The 19,856-nt window shown below is 47.7% G+C and overlaps 1 protein-coding gene across 1 annotated transcript in view; it reads left to right on the forward strand.

Annotated features, from left to right (window-relative positions):
• OGDH (oxoglutarate dehydrogenase) overlaps nt 1–19,856 on the forward strand; it is a 107,783-nt gene that overhangs the window by 47,054 nt on the left and 40,873 nt on the right. The window contains exons 4-5 of the mRNA XM_065399731.1: nt 4,894–4,996; nt 14,279–14,323. Of these exons, the coding sequence (XP_065255803.1) occupies nt 4,894–4,996; nt 14,279–14,323 (148 nt within the window). The remainder of the gene's footprint in view (nt 1–4,893; nt 4,997–14,278; nt 14,324–19,856) is intronic.

A 19,856-nucleotide genomic window follows, 5' to 3' on the forward strand; every position in this document is an offset into this window, starting at 1 on the left:
GTCCTCCTCATTGCCCCGGCATGGCCCAGGCAGCACTGGTACGGGACCCCCTTGGGCCTTGCGGTGGCTCTGCCGCGGCCGTTGCCACTGTGCCCGGACCTGCTCTCTCGGGACCGGGGCTGTCTCCTCCACCCCAACCTGGTAGCTCTTCATCTCACGGCGTGGCAGCTGAGTGGCTAGGTGGTGAGGAGAGGACATGCTCAGCTCTGGTTCAGCACGTCCTCCTTGAGATTAGATGGCCCTCCACTCACCGCTCCTACATGGCGAAGTGGTCTCGTTTTGCTAGGTGGGTGACAGACCAAGGTGTATCCCGAACGGCTGCCCCGATCCAGTTTACCCTCTATTACCTCCTCCGCCTGAGGGCCCAGGGCCTGGCGCCCTTGTCAGTCAGGGTGCATCTGGCAGCCATATTGGCTTTCCATCCCCCGGTGCAAGAACACACTGCGTTCTCCCATGCTATGACCAGCTGGTTCCTGAAGGGTTTGGACCAGCTTTACCCATATTCTAAGCCCCTGGTCCCGCAATGGGACCTGAATCTGGTGCTGGCTCGGCTTACAGGGCCCCCGTTTGAGCCACTGGCCATGTGTTCCTGGTCTCACCTCTCCTGGAAGGTGGCCTTCCTGGTTGCTATCATGTCAGCCAGGCGGGTCTCGGAGCTCAGGGCCCTGACCTCAGAGCCGCCGTGTACTGTGTTTCATAAGGACAAGGTCCGGCTCGGCCCACACCCCGCGTTCCTCCCGACGGTGGTCTCCGCCTACCACATGGATCAGGACATTTTTCTACCAGTCCTTTGCCCCAAACCCCACGCGACGAATGAGGAACGCCACCTCCACACGCTCGATGTGAGGCGAGCTCTGGCTTTCTACCTCGAGCGAACCAAGCCATTCAGAAAGTCCTTGGAGCTGTTTGTTGCCTCAGCTGAGCGCACGAGAGGCCAGACAATTTCCACTCAGCGGCTGGGCAACTTGATCACTTCATGCATCCGCTCCTGTTATGAGCTGGCGGGTGTTCCCCCACTGCCTATTGTTAGAGCACACTCAATGTGGGCGCAGGCCTCGTCGGCTGCCTTCGTGGCCCACGTCCCTATTCAGGACATTTGTAGGGCCACAACGTGGTCTTCGGTTCACACGTTTACCTCGCACTATGCGATAGTCTCCCAAACCAGGGATGACGCCGGGTCCGGCAGGGCGCGGTACTCCATCCCGAGAACTTGTGAACTCCTACCCACCTCCAGCAGATACAGCTTGGAATCACCTACTGTAGAATACACATGAGCAATCACTCAAAGAAGAAAAGGCAGTTACCTTTTCCATAACTGATGTTCTTCGAGATGTGTTGCTCATGTCTATTCCACATCCCGCCCTCCTTCCCCGGTGCTGGAGTTGTCTGGCAAGAAGGAACTGAGGTGGGGGGGGGGAGAACGCGCAGCTCCCCTTATACTGCACCAGGCAGGGGCCACTCCAGGGTTCACGGGGGGTGCTCCCCCCCTCCCCCCCCCCCCCCCCACGGGTACTGCTAGCGGAAAAACTTCTGGCACTGGTGCACTTGGCGAGCATGCACACCTACTGTGGAATAGACATGAGCAACACATCTCGAAGAACACCAGTTACGGAAAGGGTAACTGCCTTTTACTTTCTAATCATACCAGTAGTTATGAGTCTGATTAATTTTTGTAATGGCTGGTAGAGGCTTGTTTTGAGGCAGGAAAACAATCTGCCTTTGTATGATTATAATGAAGGAAATAGTCATATGCCACCCACTCAGGTGGAATTCCATACCTTGCTGCTTTCATGGCTGCCTACACAGTTCAGCATGTTTGCACTGCAGAGCTGCTTTGTATTAAATCTAGGAGATAAAAGAAACTAATTTCTTCCAGTTCCCCCACACATTCAGGGATTTGGGACTTGGGTTAGAAACCAGACAACTATCGAATCCATCTCCTGGTGCTCTGAGTTCTGAGCTGTTTGACAGCCATAACCAGCCAAGCTGACCCTCCTCTGTTCACAGTTACCAAAGAACAGGATTTCCAGCATTGGAACCCCAGATCCCTTGACATGCATGATTTGAGAAGCTGAACTGGTTGATCTAATGGATCTCTCCATCTTTCAATTACAGGACAATCCTCATGGATTATCACATGCCTATTCAAGGGGTGGGGAGTGGGTCCCAGACTGGTGCAGGAGAACATTTTTCTTATTTTAATCCAGGACTCTGTGGACTCATCAGCAATAACTCTGGAGAGGTCACGTGATGCAGGTGCTCAGCACTTTCTCAGTGACTTCCCCTGATTTCAAGCACTAAATTCTGGCTCTTCAACGGATTAAACCACAGAAATCACTTCCTAAACCTCTCTGGGATCCTTTACAGTACTAAGGCCTTGTCTATACATCCAAGTTGCACCACTGACTATGCCAATATAGCTAAAGCGGTACCACACCCCAGTTATATTCAGGAAAGGAAATAAGCTATACCACTGTAAGGTATTGTTATATCTGTATAACTGGGTCCACACTCGAGTGGGAGCTGCAGATATGATATCCTAACTTGCAGCTCAGAGTGGAAGCTGATCAGGAAGGGAGTCAAAATGTCTGCAAAATCTAGAGGCCTGGTCACCAGGATCAGGCAACATACTGCCTTCAACTTGTAGTAAGCTTTCAGAAATCAAACAGTCTCTCCAGGCCCCCTAACTGAAACAGCAGGTCTGTTTCAAAATCAGCTGACACCAGTGGAATAAAGAACAGCAGTGTTTTAAGGCCCAAACAGTTAGATACACCCATCTGCAGCTTCTGGACAACAGCCTCCTAGCTGGAGGATAAAACTATAGATATTGAAAATAGAAGTTATTGACTCAAAGTTTCAGCAGCTGAGCAAGCAGTTGGTGGGTGGTTTCTGAGGGAAGAACTCATAACTCATCAGCAGGAAACTGTTTGGCATGAGACTTATTCAAAAAACCTAAATTCTGATCTGGCACAACATCTCTCATTGTGGGGTTGGGTCTCTCTGCACGTGTGAGCAATATCCAGATCAGAACCCTCAGTAACATTTTCCTGAGTTTGAGTGATATCTTCCCACGCTTTTCTGATATCAGAAGCAGAACTCCCGAAGCTGTTTCTGAAGAATACCTAACAACAATTCACACAAGTAGAAAACAGCCCAAAGTCTGTAATAGACCAGAGATGGACTGAGAAACATCCTTTATCAAACCAATGTCTGCTCAGCCTTTAGAATTCTCTCTGTTTGGGTGTCTATACTGTGCTCCTCGCTGCGGTATCTGGGTGCCCATACTTATTCCTTAACAGCCTAAAGCTCTTTAGAAAGATGAGCTCCGAACCTGACTTGTAATATTGGCCTTTGATGGGTAACATCCTGCTTAGTTTGGAACTTGGTGTCAGTGGTAAGGGGGGGGCGCTACGCTAGAATGAAAAAGACTAAACTATTTGAGACTCACCTTAGGACCATCCTCTGTGCTGGAAGCACTTTGCTATTTTTGTGCTTAAACTTGTTGAGTGGTTTAAGTCTTGTTCCTTGGTTCAAGGAACTGATGTATCTGCCCAACTTCAGTCTTGGAGCATTACCAGCTGCTCTTGTGCTCCCAATCCAACCCGCAACTCCTTCTCTTTTGAATTATTGTTGCAATGCAACAGGACTATATTCTCTGCACTAACTAGTCATTCACATTTAAGCCTGCCAGCCAACTTGGCATTGGTCTGACCACTGGGATTATTAACCTGGGAGCTGACTCTTAACGTGCTATGGTGCTTACAGGAAATAGTCATGGTTGAGTTCTTAAATTCTGGAAACTTGTATGATAACAAGTGCCTCTCCTGTACAGATCCAAGGTGGTGGTAGGTCTACTCTTTGCTTTGGGATCACTTCTCTGATCTCCGAGAATCTTTCAGCGGAGAAGAAAATCTTTGCTTTGCCTATATTGAATTTGACCCCCAGTGTTATAAATTTCTTCACTGTAGAGAAGGTGTTCTGCTGCATTCATAACCATGTGAGCCTTCTGGGCTGCTATCTGGTGTTGAGCTGAGAAACTTCACACTGTAAATGTTGTTTAAATATGAAACCAGGACATCCTAGTGATCCAAGCAGAAACAAAATAAGAACAACTTACCAAACCACACAACATACAATAAATCTACTTTCTTGTCTCCTTGCTACTGTGAGTTGAAAGGGAACCCTAGAATCTGATTGGGACCAGGAGGCTATTAATAATGTTTCTCTTAGGCATGTGTTCAGGTCATGCTTGTCAATCCCTTGACCTGTTATTTAGGAAATGCTTTCAGAAATTATCTGACAGAGCTCAAAAGTCCCTCTGCAGAACATGAAGACATAATCCCTTCCCCAAAGCGCTTACAGTCTAAGTAATATCCCCTCCACAGCTTACTTTGAACTGTAAAATGGAGTTAATAATGGCTAACTCGGGGGGGGGGAGCAGGAGGGGGACGGAGCGGAGCGGTGGAGGGAAGTTCCGGGGCCATGCTGATAAACTTTGTATATGGTGTATACTCCATGTTGCTCTTAAACAAAAGTTGTGATGTTTATGGGCAACTTTTTTATACATTATTACATGCAATGGATCCCTTTTGTACAGTGGCTTTGCAGAAAGGGTGGAATGTGAAAATGTGTATGTCTCTTTTAATGAACTTGTTTAATAACTGATCTGTGTTGTTGCTTCCAGGTCAGGGGTCACCACATTGCAAAGCTTGATCCTCTCGGCATTAGTTGTGTAAATTTTGATGATGCACCAGTAACTGTTTCTCCAAACGTCGGTGAGAATTACTCTGCAAATTAATTCGAATGTAATTTAACTTTTTTTATCCCTTCCCTTCTCCCCCCCCCTCCCTTTTTGGTATCCACTTTCCTTTCCATTCCTGGCCCATTTCATAGATTCGAGGGCATCATGTAGCACAGCTCGACCCACTGGGAATCTTGGATGCAGATCTGGACTCGTGCGTTCCAGCTGATATTATCACATCCTCAGACAAACTGGGTGAGGGCTTTGAGAGCAGTTAGTGCCGCATTGCTTGCGCTCCTCTCTCACTTTCACAGCTTTGTTGTAGATAGAGCGCTTCACCAGGAAGAGGGGTCTTAAGTTTCCTTAGTAATGATCACGTTCTAAATTTGTATCTGGTGAAACATTGGCTTCACCAGACTAGCAGCAGCGCACCAGTTCTACTACTCCTTCTAGTTATCCTAGTGGACGTGTATTGTGCCACGTGGTAGATCTAGGAGCCATGTTATCTCTCGTCTCCTATCAACACATTGATAATTTCACATTGCAGTTGTAAGTGGACTGACTAGTCCAGTGGTGCAAACAATTGCATTTCTGTGGAAATGTAAAGTGATAGGGGGAGACAGGTATCATGGAGATAGGTGTTCATGCTTCCTTTCCTTAGCATCCTTTGCTACTGGAATCCTCAAAGCGCACTGCTGCTTTCTCGCCAACAGGCTGCTACTGCTTCTGGGGGCCATGGTGGTAGCCCTCAGCAGGTTGGAGAAGACAGGAGCTTTGTTGGTATTCTCCATACAAGAATAGTGCAGTCAAAAAGAAATCTCTCTTGAATTACCCACAGTCATATGTCATGGTGCTAATTTTGTGACAATGCTGTTGCGTTCCTTAATTCCTTGGCTTGCTGTGGAACTTTAAAACAAGTTGAATGCACAGTTTCAACTCTGACCAATAATTGTCTGCTAGTGATCATGACAAGGAAGCTTTGGAATGTCTTCCCATATTAAGTAGAGAGGTCGAAAATACAGTGCTTTTGGTTGGAAGATGCATGTATGTTGCACAGATGACTGTGTGTGTTGTTCAGTACTTGAAATTCTGTCCCAAAGGCGCTGAAATTCCAGTACCTCATAAAAGTCTCTAATTTTGATCTCTGTAGTATGCTGGCGTTCTTCTAGTCTAGATTATGGTGGCTGAGCCCTCTCTCAACTTGCTGGTGCTTTCCAAGGGTTTATAAACCTGATTCTGTAAGCTCTCCTAAGCAGCCTGCTTCTAACTTAGACTAGAGCAAGAGTAATGACCACTAACCCTGACATGGGTGAAACACCTGACTATATTGTGCATGTAAATGTATTTGATGATGTCTTGTCCAGCTCCCAGTATAGGAACAGGAACATGCTGCTGGAATCTATTCAGGAGTGTGCAAGGGGAAATAAATTAAAAAATCAACTGGTTTGGCTTGGCTGAAGCATATAGGATTATTGAAGCAGTAGTTGCATTGTAGCTATGAAGGTCAGGTAATCCTGTCTACGATCATTTATTGTTCCTAGAGCTCTTGACATTTGGGTCCAATTTTGTATTCGGGTTTATCATTAGCCATTGTAGTCCAGTACAACTTTAAAACAAACCGTCTTAGCTGGTGCTGACTCCGTCAGGGAGCAGTAATGAGGGACTTGCTTTCAGACACCCAAATTCATCAAACACGGGAAAACCTTTCGCAATCTCAGCCCAATGTTCAGAAAATGCGTATCTAAGTAGAGTTGTCTGGGTCTGTGCCCCAAAGACCAGTGAACTCTGGGTGGAGCTAGTTCTGTGGCTGGAATCCCTTCACGTTGATGGCTTAGCCTGGCAGTTCTCCAGAGTCCAGATCCAGGAAAGAACAGGAATGTTTAATCTGATGTCTGCTAACTGCATCACTGGAAATAGCTGATGAGCATTTAAAATCATTTGGTGGCTCTCATTCTAGTCCTCTGCCCATGTTTGTGGCAGCAAGGGGGGCAAAGGTGGTTTTGAGGCACATCTTGTGCTCCCTGGATTCTGAGACTGTGGCACCCTGCACAGCCCCTCATGTAAATTAGAACAGCCTTGTGCTGCTTTAATTTTAAGCTCTACTTCCTGTAAGCCCTGGAAAGCAAAGAATAGTCATAGTGAGTGTGTTATGGCCATGACTCCAATGCACCCCCTACAGCTGGGGGGATGTCTGAGAGATGGGCCAGTGTAGACCCTTATACCAGGCTGTACACCAGCTGGGGAGGCCTCTGTGCTCGGTATTCTCATGAGGCTGTTTCTGCCCTCTGAGGCGACGTTTATGCTGCCAAAGTGGCCTAAAGGGGCATTAGTGTAGGTGAGAATTGGGCCCCGTATCACAGCACTAAAAGGAAGAAACTTCTTGAGAACTAAATTAAATTTAACACTGAGCTGAGTACTGTTCTAATCTGGAAAATGCCTTGTGTTTAAAGGCATAGTAGGTTTCTGCCTCACAGGTTCAAGCAAATCTGTTCATTTTAGATGCAAAACTGTGTTTTCTGTTGGGATTCTGCTCTTATTCTCAGCTCGCCAGCTTTGCAGTACTGACAGAAAACACATTTTAACTTGTTTAGTAACATTCTATTGATGATGTATGAGCTAGAATAGAGCTGGAGCGGAGCAGGCTGAAATCCATTAAGGGAGAAATTGAGGGCCAGCACAAAACCTACCTGTATGCACCAGTTTAAGACCTATCCTGAGACTTTAAGTGGTGTGTAGGCTATCTGCTGATTCTAGACTCTGACTAGACTTGGGGATGTATTAACATGTTTTCTAAACATAACACCCAAAGTCACCAGTTACTTTTGAAATCTTGATCTTAACATCTTTTTCCCCAATCTTTACTAAGATCAGTGTAAAAAGCTGCATAGGATTTTCAACATTAGCAGGGTTACTATTTACAGCATTTTTCTCATCCTGTCAAGGAAACAGTTGATACATGAATTTGAAAGGGAACTTGTCATTAAATAGAAGATGGCTGTAAAATTCAGCCATGTGTGGAAAGATCCCTGATACGAGAAGTACAGCAGTACATCTGAGCATCCGGTTAAACACAGGTTGTTCTGCTTTGGCACAGTCCTCACCAGGATCAGAGTGTTTGCTTCATTAAATAAAAAGAATTTAAAACTGGATGTCTTCCCCAAATGGGCATTACAAGATCTAAAAGCAGGAACAGTGCTGCGGACAGTGGAAAGGCTGTAGGAACACCTGATGGGTCAACAAACACAAGAGAAAAGTAAGCACTAACACAGATGTCTGCTGAAGAGTTCCTGCATTCTGTCAAAATCTGTGTCAAGAGTAAAATCCTAACATTGTTAAAGAACAAGATAAGACGCCAATAAGAATGTTGTAGAACTTTGTCTTTGAGTGTCCCTGCTGCAGTTAAAACTCATTGTGGAGGAATCTAATCTGTCAGGAAATTCTAAATGAAATTAGCTGGCTTAGCTGTGAGCAGATGTGCATCGGCTAAGACTCCAAAGGAAGAAATAGTCTTACTAACAGGTATAGTCTAGTTATGCTTGAGGGAACAGACTTTCAGAAGACCGCTGTGCCTAGCAGCTAAACTGGCATGTGTTTGAAAAGCTGTTCCCTTCATTTAGGTAGGAGCCAAAGGCCTTATCTAAACACACAAGATGTACTGTTTTAACTATGCCAATATAGTTAAGTACTTAAAACACAATACGCACAAATATGCAACCATGCTAGCGATTTTACTTGTATAACTAGATCAGTTTAAAAAAAATGCATCCCAAACCAACCTAGTTTATACCAGTACAAAATCTGTGGGTAGGCCAGACCTAAATGAGCATCTGGCCCCAAGTGCTTAACCTGGAAAGAATTTCAGTTCAGCTCTCTTTAGAAGAGATTAAAACCAGAGTGGTGAAGAGTAACCCAGGGAGACTTGTGAAGGATTTAGCGGTGCAAGGGAGGAAACTAAATCTATAAAGCAAATGTCTAGGATTCCTTTCTACAGAGAGACTTTGACACTAGCTCTAACCAGAGGGCTGTGGAGTGGGGAAATATACTGTGCATTACTTGGTGTGTGGACCAAATGCTGTATTGAGATCAAATGTGGCTGCTCAGGCAGTGCAAGGCAGCTGGGAATGGGCTGCAACTGACCTGCAGAAATTTCCTCTGGTATAGGGGGGCTCTCTGCTGGCTCAGATGTGCTTGATCTGAGCCCCGTCTGCACCTGGCACCTGGCCCCACCATCAGTATAGTGAGGAGGGAAGGAGCATGCCAGAGCTCACTATGTTGGTTCCCTCACTGGTGCAGGCTGTGGGTTCCATTAAGGACCCGACATCTGTGGTGCAACTTAGAGCTGCTTATCGGCAGTTCCAGGTGGTGATGGTGCTGGAGGGTCTGGGAGCTGTAACTGGTTACCTAATGCTCCCTCCATTCTCTGGTGCTGACAGTGTAGGAGATAATCTGGCATAGCGTTTCTCTGTGCTGCCTTTTCCTTTGGCAGGGCAGTGTGGATTGTGTCTGACCCTGCCATGAAGTCATAATGCTGAATACAAGGCACTAATCACACCAACATCAGTGTGAAGTTACAAATGGGAGCAAGAGAAGTTAGAATGAACATCGTAACGGCTTTGGTGGGGCAGTTCCATCTCATTTGTTGAGATGAATCATAGAAATGAGGTCCCTTCCGGCTCTACAAGAAGTCATCTAGTCCATCCCCAGCACTGAGGCAGGTTTAAGTATATCTAGACCATCCCATCTACACCATGAATTTTGTTTAATTATGACTTTTGTTCTGGGGAGAGCTTTCAGATAGTCTCAAGGAGCTGGGCTATGCACAGTTCTTGCACGGGTTTAACTTTTGGCTAGGGGTGTGATCTGTTTTACCAAAATAGGTAAATCATTGCAGACTTCAGAGAAGCAGGCCTGATGCCCAATGGAGGGCCTTCTGCAGCAGATGAGTTAATAGGAAAACAAAACTCAGCAATACTAGCTTGGAAACAAACTCTCTCTCATTTGTGATGAGAGCGCCCATAGGAAAATATTGGTGACAATGCCATAGGCAGGTACAGCAGATGACACATCCAGTACATATATTTGTACTGCAAGTACTGACCTGACCTTCTCTGGAGCACTTGGAATCCCATTAGATACGACTTTTATATGCGAGACTGAGTCAAACCCAGCTGCAAAATCCTACATCACTGGTAGGCAGTGTGTTGCTGGGATTTCCTTTTTTAACTGGTGACAATCTTCAGAGCCAGGAAAATGCGTCTGGATTTATGAGGATTTTGTTCTGATGTGGCACCATAGCCAAGCTAGTTCAGATCTTTGCCATCCTAAAAGCCATATGTGGCTGCTGAGTTCAATCTGAAACCAGTGGGTTTGAAGAGGTGCAAATTAACACACAGCCCTGGCCTATTGTATTAGATTTTGAAAAGGCAAGCTAAAAAGCTGTTGTGCAGTCAGTGTTTTTAAAGCTTAAAAAAAAAAGTGGTGACTGACAAAAAGATACAACTGATCTGCCAGCTATGCAGCTTCGTTTACTCACTGTTCCCTAATTAGCCCCACCCCTTCGGGCTGCCACTGCCCAAGCAAGTAAACAAAGTTGCTTCATAAGAAATAGGACAAAACCAGATGTTTTTCAGATGCCAAAGAGCACAGTCAGAAAGCAATAATTTCCCCTTCTTCAGACTTCTCTGCTATAAACAGAGGAGTGGTGCTATAAACAGAATAATTCGCAAAATTATTGTATTGAAAACTGAGATTCAGGTTGGATTGATGTTGGCGCATGATATAATCTAGGGACAAGTAAAGAGGTTGCCTTGCTCTGCTATTCCAGGGCATCCACAGCTGCCTAATCAAGAGCCAGGCTGGCATCTTGCCACAAGCCCCAGGAGTGTAGAGATGTAGAACTGTGGGGATTACAGGACCCAGAGTGCATTATACCACTTTGATCAGAGCAGTCCAGTCTCATTACACAGCTGGACTTTTAACCTCTAGAATAAAATTGAGGGCAACTGCTGAGCACCGTGGGCCATGTCTGGCCGTGTAACCTGTCGGCTGCGTACTGGCCACCTCTGTTTTTACTGAGGTATCCCTCACTCCTCCTCCTCTCTTCCAGGAGTGAGAATCTGTGAGCCTCATTCTGATCTCACTTACAGCTGTATGAATCACTGAAGTGGATGGGGAAGAGGAGAATAGGGGTCTGTGTGTCTCTTGGTTTAAGGCCTTTCCCTACGTATGCCTTACATGAGAGGATGATGTAGGACTGAGAAACTGAATCCTTCAGATTTAGTGTTATCATTCATCTAAATCCCAATTTCAGCACTGGTACCCCCATGGCCTTAGGCAAAGACATCTATGCCTCCATTTCCTCATCTAGAGGTAATACTTGCCTGGCATTCAGGACTGCTGCGACCTATTTACTGTTGGTAAAGTGCTTTGACTGTGGGGAAATGCTATACTAGTATCAGGAGATCATGTATGGTTACTCTTGTCACTGGGGGGGGCACTTAGCAGACCTGTCTGCCAATGCTGTTCACTGGCTGGTAGCTCAGGGATCATTAGAGGGAGGAGGAACACCTAGGCCTTCTCTTACAACTTGATCTTTGCCAACTTTGAGTCGCCAGCAAGACAAGTACAAATATTCTGGTCACTGGCCTGGGATCTGCAGTAGCCTGTTTATCACATATGAAGCTAATTTCTAAGCAAATCCTGCTCGGTTTTATGTTAAAATGGTTTCTTGACGCTTAGGCTGCAGTTAATGAGCAGAATGGTTAATTACTCAGTGATTTTATTTGTCCTGGTGACACGATCTGCTTTCAACGTCCGTGCAGTGAAATGCATGGAGATCAGCTTTAGTACAAGTTCTGCAACTAATAGCTTGGGTACAGGATACTGTTGGGTGTATGCTGTAATTAAGAGGGAGTAGCACAGAGCCAGTTTCCGAAACTGATCTCTTGCTTTTCAAATGGCTTTTATTTAGCAATTTACTATTATCGCTGCTCTTTCAGAAACTCCTTTTGACTTAAACAACGTGACCCCATTTATGCTGAGAAATGTGTACGGGTATTGAAGCCTGTGTGAGAAGAAGTTTGAGGTTGGGATCTCCAGAAAGACTTAAGCACCCAGTTTCTCTGGAATGTTAGTGGGGTGTGGGTGCTGAACTTCCTTATTTTCCTTTGAAAATTCCAGCCTAACTCCCTGCTGCCAGTAATGGATCTGATGGACAGTGATACAAAGAGAGCCATGTTAGCTATTAAAACCAAGGTGTGCCTTGAGTCTTCGCAGTAGATTCCACCCTCTGCTAGATGCCGGGGGCGGGGGGGGAGAACACATATTGAAATCAAGGTACAGCAAGTGAGCCAGCCAGCCCGTTTATGCCCCTGGATGGGTTGTTGGGCGCATTCATCAGTGGTGCTTGTGGCCCTGTTGCGCCTTCCTCTTCAAAATCTAGCTCCAAGAGGCTCAACAAGCAGGTGATTTCCCAAACCCAGATTGATCTTCTGTGTTGCTTATGTGATCACTGGGCAGCATACAGGATTATTTGTAACCAGAGGCTCCCAAACCTTCCTCCCCTTTTCAAACTGCTGCCTTCCTTCCCCTGCTTTAACTTGGGTACTCAGACATTGAACCAGTTCTTCTCCCCCCCCCCCCCCCGCACCCTTTCCTCCCCACTGTAACTTCTTGATAGCTCCCTGATAGTTGTTGTATCCAGGCCTGCCTTTACCTGCTTAATCTGGTGTAAGCATTTTATGCTGTCCTACACATCCCCTCTGGGTTGTCAAATTGTAGAGCAGCTCCTATTCCCAGTCCAACTCCCAGCAAATGCCCTTTTGGAGAAACATGTTAGAGCAAACCTGAAAAGAGTTGCATGGAATGGACCGTCCTGAGCCTGCATCCATCTGTGTTCATGTAATCATTCAGGCTCTGACCTCTCTCACAAGCCAACATATGCTGCTGTTCCTTGACCTTACGTAAGTAAACGATAGTGGCATCCACCCTCTAGCTCTGAAATGACCAGGCAATCATGTGGAGTAGTTCAGCAAGCTCATGGAGTGATTAGAAGAGATGGGCTGAGGGAGGTGTGGTCTCTCTGATCAGGAGTATGAGTGGATGGGTAAATCTGGTGTGCCTGAAAGTTTTCTCTGCCTGAAAATCTCATTCCACAAGCCAGTAAGTTTCAGTAGCACGTTGGTCAGATCCAGTCCTGCCTAGATCTCGTATATGGAAGTGCGCTGCTTCCTTTCTCACCGAGACAGCTGTGAACTTAGCCTTCACAGTTCACACTGGGGGTTTATGCTCCACATTTTCTGCTGCAGAGGTTCCCAGAGTGTAATCTGCTGAGAGCTGGCTGCTCACCTGTTGCTGGCTCTCCTCCTTTCTGGCTGCTAAAATGTCAGTAAGACAGCTAAAAAACACACTGCTTACTTCACTGTTCTCCATGTAAGCAATTGCCTAGGGACGTTGTGGAATGGCCAAAGGGAGGAGAGGTGTCTCAGATGTGGTCCATGCTATGAAAATGGTTGAGCCCCCAAGCTTTCTAACCCACAAAAGGAGCTTTGGCACTGCTAACCAGCTGTAGCCCATCCTGCGCAGGAGTCCAGCGTGTTGACTGCCTGTGTCCCCAGCATGTCTGACTCCATCCAGCATGCTCACAGCCAGTGTCAGAAACAACAAAGCATTTTGCATGCGTGGCTCTCCATTAAATGAGCAAGCCATTAATAACATTTATACACAGGGCAGACTTGAGTCAGTGCAAAGACTGTGATCAGAACATCATCCCCATAAGGACAGGTGTGCATCCCTGCATCTGTCAGCGTGCAGAGATCCGGTTCTCCTCTGTCTGTGCCTTGCACTGATGTTGCAGAGGCAGCTGCACTGTGGCTCTACATCCAGTTTCCTTGTAGCTGAATGCTGTCAGCAAATCCATTGTTGCTCTTTAGGGATGACCTTGAAAATCCTATCTCCCGCCAGCAGCAAGGATCGGAGCTGAGGCATTCAAAACACTGGCATTTGCAGAACAATTCCCAGCTTGATAAACTAGCTGTGAAGAAAGGGCAAGGTCTCATGTTCAGCGTCTGGAACTCTGCGTATGATACCGCCCCATAAGGCTTTATGCTTCTACAACGGCTTTTGACAGAGTTGGTTTCCAGAGCTTTGTCAGACTCCTGACTGCTGTTACATGCCGATGTACTGTAATCTTCTTGTGTGCATGTTTCGTTTAGGGGAACAATAAGAGGAGATCTCAACCCATGCAGCTCAATTGCTCCCCAGTGTCAGTGATACCCCTCACTTTCACCTGCACCCTCTTTGCAGCTGGCTTTCTGAAGGATTTCCTCATGGATCTCTTCCCCAGTATAATGCGTAGTCATCCCCCATTCTAAGCCTTTCCTCCTAAGGTGGTTTTGACCATATTTGAATACTTTTATTTATTTTATTTTTTTTAACTTGTGCTTTCCATGACTTCTCTTCACAGTTCTGGTTTTACTAACTTTGACTGCATCTCTCTGTCTTCTCCCTTCTGCATCCTACCTTTCCCTCCCCTCCCAGATCTTGCAGTGTTCAAGGAGCGGCTGAGATTGCTAACAGTAGGAGGTATGCAAATAATGAGCCTTTAACCCTTCTGGAGTTCAGGACTCTCTTTGAATAGGTTATTCTGGGCATGTGCAGAGCGGGTAAAGTTACAAAACCCTTCCATGTTTCATCAACGGTGTCAAGTGTTTTGTATCGTTTTTTAATTTCTCTCTGAATAACAGTGCCTGAGCTAAATGCTTGGTTAGTGATGCTGCCAACGTGCATAGACTTATTTTAATCCTGAGTTTTTTCAGGTGCTTTCCATACTGTCCACTTGCATGTCTGGCTTGCCAGAAATACTATTTCATTATGCTCAATCATTCTCTGGTATCCTGATATCTTCTAGAGCCTACAACCTGTTTTGAGTTGGCATAATAGTTGGGTAGCTTTCAGTGCACCTACCTTTCTTTGACCAGATAACATTCATATTACAAGGGGCACTTTGCTTTCATCTGAATCGTTATTGTGCATGGAGGCCAATTTTCCCTGTTGGGCACCTAAGGTCAGGCCCTTCTCTGTTTCAGCCTCTAAACAGTTTGTCAGAGGTGCTGAGCCTCTGTGTTGCCATTGACTTCTATATGCTTGGCAGATTTGAAAAATCAAGCACCTAAAGAAATGGCCTAACTTCCAGGCATCCAAACTGGGGAATTTTGGGTCAGTGTTTTAAAGAAGTGATCTCTGTGTTAGACTAAAATAACCCCGTATAGCGAATAAGTAGAAAGGTTAGGGAGAGCCCAACCACACTGTACTGCCATTGGACCATGTCTGTGTGCTTCTTCATACTCCTGTTCTACAGGTTACATGCGGTGACATGGAGAAGTATGGGGGTGAGTAGCAAGGGAATTCGTCCCAGCTGTGTGGGCTGGGAACAGCCCACAATCAGAGGTGCCCGCCTACAGACTGATTATATTCCTTTTTCCTGCTGTCACTAAATCCTTGAATCTCGCCCTCCTGACTTGCATCTGACCTAGATCTGAATTGCCTGTGTGCGAACTTTGCCCCTAATCCACACCCTCTCACACCCAGTTATATGAATTGAGCTCTGGTTTCTATAAATACCAACATTAATTAAAAAAACTGGAGCATAGCAAGGGAGCAGAGAAACAAAGGTCTGAAAACAACCCTGAACGTTGATCCTAGTGTTCACATAGCCACCATAAAATTAAAGCAAAAAGTCAAGGGAAACTCAGAAACCTGACTCTGTAACTGCAGTCCCATTGTTCCCAGGTGCAGGGGCAGCAGGTTTGTATAATTTTTGGTGATGCCCAGAACAGGTCCAAGTCTCTCTCTCTCCTCTCTTCCCTTCCCCCCACCTGCCTAAGGCTCTGGGAGGGAGTTTGGGTGTTGGAGGGGGCTTGGGGTGCGGGAGAGGGTGAGGGGTGCAGCACTTACCTTGCACAGCTCCCAAAAGGGACCTGCACACCCCTCTGGCAGCAGCTCCTAGGCAGGGGCTGAGGGGTCTCTGTGTGCTGCTGCCCACAGGCACTACCCCCGCAGCTCCCATTGGCTGCAGTTCCCTGCCAATGGGAGCTGCAGAGTCGGGGCTGGGGCAGCGCGCGGAGACACACGCCCCTCCCGTGGCCACAGGGACGTGCTGGCCTCTTCCAGGAGTGGTGCGGAGCAAGGGTGGGCAGGTAGCCGCCTTAGCTCTGCTGTGCAGCCGGTGGTGATGGCAGCAGCCAGGGCCCCCCGGGCCCTCTTAAATTGCCGAGAGGCAGCAGGCAGGGCCAGGAGACGCTCCAGGGGAGGCGAGTTGGGGCAGCAGGCAGGGCCAGGGGAGAGACCTGCCCCCGAACATTGGTGGAGCCATGCCCCAGGGCCCTGAATATTACTGGAGCACGGACACCAGGGGCCCATACAACTCGCCACCCCTGCCCAGGTGCCCCCAATCCCCATCCTCTAGAGTGGAGGATGAAGGAGTGGGTGAGCCACCACCTTGCAAAGAGCAAGAGGAGGCAACCAGCCTGCACACACCTAGCAACTGTCGGGAAACCTAAAGGAATGCTCCTCTATCTCCTGGGTCTGTAGTTCACCCTCTTCTCTTGCTAGTGTCCTGTTGGGTTCTGGGATGTGGCCGGGGGCAAGCCCGCCCACAGCTAAAGGCCTCTCTCCCAGCCTATGGGGAGCCTCCCTTGCCAGTGTGGCAGGCAGGCTTGGAGGGCCCCAGTCTAGTACCAAAGAGTTTCCAAATGGCAGGTGGCTTTTCACAAAACTCATTGGCATTAAGCACCCACTTCCTTCTTGAGGCCACGTTTCTGCCGAAAGGCAGCATGTCCATGGCTGAGTTATCAGCTCAGGCCAGTGTAGCACTTCCCTGCTGCCTGTGCTTTTTTAGTACTGCTGCTGGAGTAGAGCTGAAATCCTATGTCCATTGCCCTGGCCTAATCCCCGCTGCCTTTTAGGGCTTGACTACATGGGGAAATTGCTCCAGAATAAGGTAGGGTGTGAATTTAAAGCACTATAGGTATTTCAGAATAAGTGTCCACTGTGGGAGCTATTCTGATCAATTTCCTCATGTAGATTTCCCGTTACATATCCTTACTCCTATTGGGGAATAACTTTCTTGTGACTGCAGTGGAAACTGCTGTTAATCTAGTCACTAACATAACATTCCCGAGGCTCTCAGCATTTTCTTTGGCATTAGAAAACCCCCAGCCTAGGACTGTTCAGGTGGCTGCCTGCTAGTCATGGAGAAGGAGCAAGGCACTCTGTGCAATGTAGTCCCATCTCCTACCCAGTGACCTTGCCGCATCTCACACACAGGCTGTTTTGGCTTCACCCCAGTGTGTGTAATTTATATATAAACAGCTTCACTTAAATTGCGTTTAATTGGTCAACACAGCCAAAAGCAAAGGCTGAGTTGAGCAATTGCTGGGCAAGCAATAAGTGATAGAGGAGGTAAAGAGACCAACTCTTTTTATGCGTATGGAGCCAGATTCTGCTCTTTACTCCCTTTGAAGGCAGTGGGCTCCATTATACCCCAGAGCAGGGATGAGCAAACTTTTTGGCCCAAGGGCCACATCTGGGTGGGAAATTGTATGCAGGGCCATGAATGTAGGGCTGGAGCAGGGGGTTGGGGTGCAGGAGGGAGTGTGGGGAGAGGGGTGTGGTATGCAGGAAGGGGCTCAGGGTAAGGGGTTGGGGTGCAGGAGGGGGTGCGGAGTGCGGCAGAGGGCTCGGGGCAGGGGGTTAGGGGGCTCAGGGCAGGGGGTTGGGGTGCAGCAGGGGGCTCAAGGCAGGGGATATGGGGGGCTCAGGGCAGGGAGTTGGGGTGCGGGCTCCAGCCCGGCATTGCTTACCTCAAGCAGCTCCAGGGTGGCAGCGGCACGCAGCGGGGTTAAGGCAGGCTCCCTGCCTGCCCTGGCCCTGCGCCGCTCCCAGAAGTGGCCAACATGTCTGGCAGTGGCTCCTGGGGGTGAGACAGGGAGGCAGGCGGCTCTGCTGCACGCTGCCCTCACCTGCGGGTACCACCCCCAGAGCCTCCCACTGGCTGTGGTTCCCTGTTCCTGGCCAATGGGAGCTGCTGGGGGCGGTGCCTTCAGGTGAGGGCAGCGCATGGAGCCCTCTGCCCCCTTTCCTCTTCCCCCCTTCCCCCGGGGGGGGGGGGGCTGCAGGGACGTGGTGCCAGCCGCTTCCGGGTGCGGTAATCCCATGGGCCTGATTGAAAGCCCTCATGGGCCGGATCTGGCCCACGGGCCGTAGTTTGCCCTTCCCTGCCCCAGAGGTATAAAATTCTATTGTGGAGAGGAGGCGTTCAGCAACACAAACCACCTACCACTGCAGTTCAGCTGGAGGCCCCAGATCTAGCCAGCTTGGCCTGGACAGGGCACGAACATCGTGGAGACATGAATGCAGTGCACGTGGCAGCAGCAGGACTCTGTGGAACTCCAGTGAGACCAGCTGTTCCTTCACCCCCACAGAGAGTGGCTGCCACGTTGCTCATCACTTGCCCATCCCCAGGATGACTCACCTGTAGTGCAGTAGCACAGAGATATGCTCATTGAAGTAACTCAGCACTGCTGTGATTTGAGCATTAGAAAAGCCAAGAAGACAGACCAGGAATTTGCCACGGACAGGTCCCTGCCCCATGGAAACTCCACTCTAGCCGATTGAGGCTTTAACTGCAGGCTTAAATTTGTGTGTTATTAAAGTTGCACCCTCCCACCAAGGCAGGAAATTCTAAACAGGATCCATATTTGTAACATCGTGCATTGTGGCCTCCTGTAGCACAGCACGTACAGTGTGGGGAATGTAGGGACTGCGTAATACTGAGTTGAGACTTTAGAGGGCCTGACTGTAGACCCAGAGGAGGTCACATGCATTCAAAGACTGGAGTGTTGATATGAGCTGCGATGACTCTTCTGTGTCATTCAGGCTTCGGCCACTTCATGGAAAGTGTATACTGTCATGTGGTCCCTAACCCTTCCTGTGGAAGGCACTAGTCACTCTGTAAATGTGTATTTAGCCACCCAGTAACAATCTTACCCATCCCTTTGGTGTCATCCTGCCAACCTGTGTGTGGCAGGATTCCAGAGTTGGCACTGTTATGGCACATGGCTATTCATCCCCATACGAGTGCAGAGGAGCTGCAGTGTCTGCACAGATGCAAGTGGGATGGCTTGAGCCCTGGGCCGGGTTAAACCCTATATCAATGCTAAGCAGATTTTTCAGCACCAAGAGAGAACAAATCCTGTTTATTTGCTTTTATAGTTCACCACACTTCTAGTTAATAGGTAAGTGTGGCCTAATGGTTAGAACAGGGGACTGGTGGTCAGGATTCCAGGGTTCGGGTCCCAGCTCTGCCGCTGACTTGCTGGGTTATGAAAGGAAAGTCCTTTTCAGTGCCTCAGTTTCTCTGTCTCAAGCATTTTGACCACAGAGGTGGTGGTTTCATGTTTGTCACTCACTTTGAGTTCCACTGAGGTGCTATAGGGCAGGATAGTAATTATTGAACATCAACAGGAAGGTTATTTTTGTGGATTTAAAAATACCCCCTTTACAACTTGAAACTTCCTGTCCAGAATTCCAGCTTGGTTCTGTGGCCCATTTATGCCCTCTAAAAAAGGGGTTGACAGTATAAAAGCTGCTGGGAGCATGCCTGTAATTAGCTGTGCTAATTATCTGCCTGTTTTACTAGTGCCCTCAAATGATGTTAAACAACCTTCAAATACATTCATGCCAATACCTCGTCCATGATTAAATTGCTCCATCAGTGCTCACTTTTAAATCAGAGGTCCTTCCGCTGTCAGAAGTGGGCACTGAAAGGTGCTCTGATAGAGGGAGCCCTACAGAGCCATTAACATGGAGTGACCTTGTCTCCATGTGACGTGGCAGCTGAGAATGTAGACAAACCACTGCATGGTCACAGGATGGCTCCTATCAGTGGACTCCAGTTACCGCAGGCAGGTCAGGAACTCCGTCTCTGCCCAGAGGAGTTATTGCTAGTCCAAAAAATATGGAATGAAAATAGAATTTCTTAACAGATCTCTATCTACTTTGAAACAAGGTACAAGGAGTAGGGCTGAGTTACATGTAAATAAGGGTGTGTGTACTA

Source organism: Emys orbicularis, chromosome 2, assembly GCF_028017835.1.
Source record: "Emys orbicularis isolate rEmyOrb1 chromosome 2, rEmyOrb1.hap1, whole genome shotgun sequence".
NCBI lineage: Eukaryota > Metazoa > Chordata > Testudines > Emydidae > Emys > Emys orbicularis.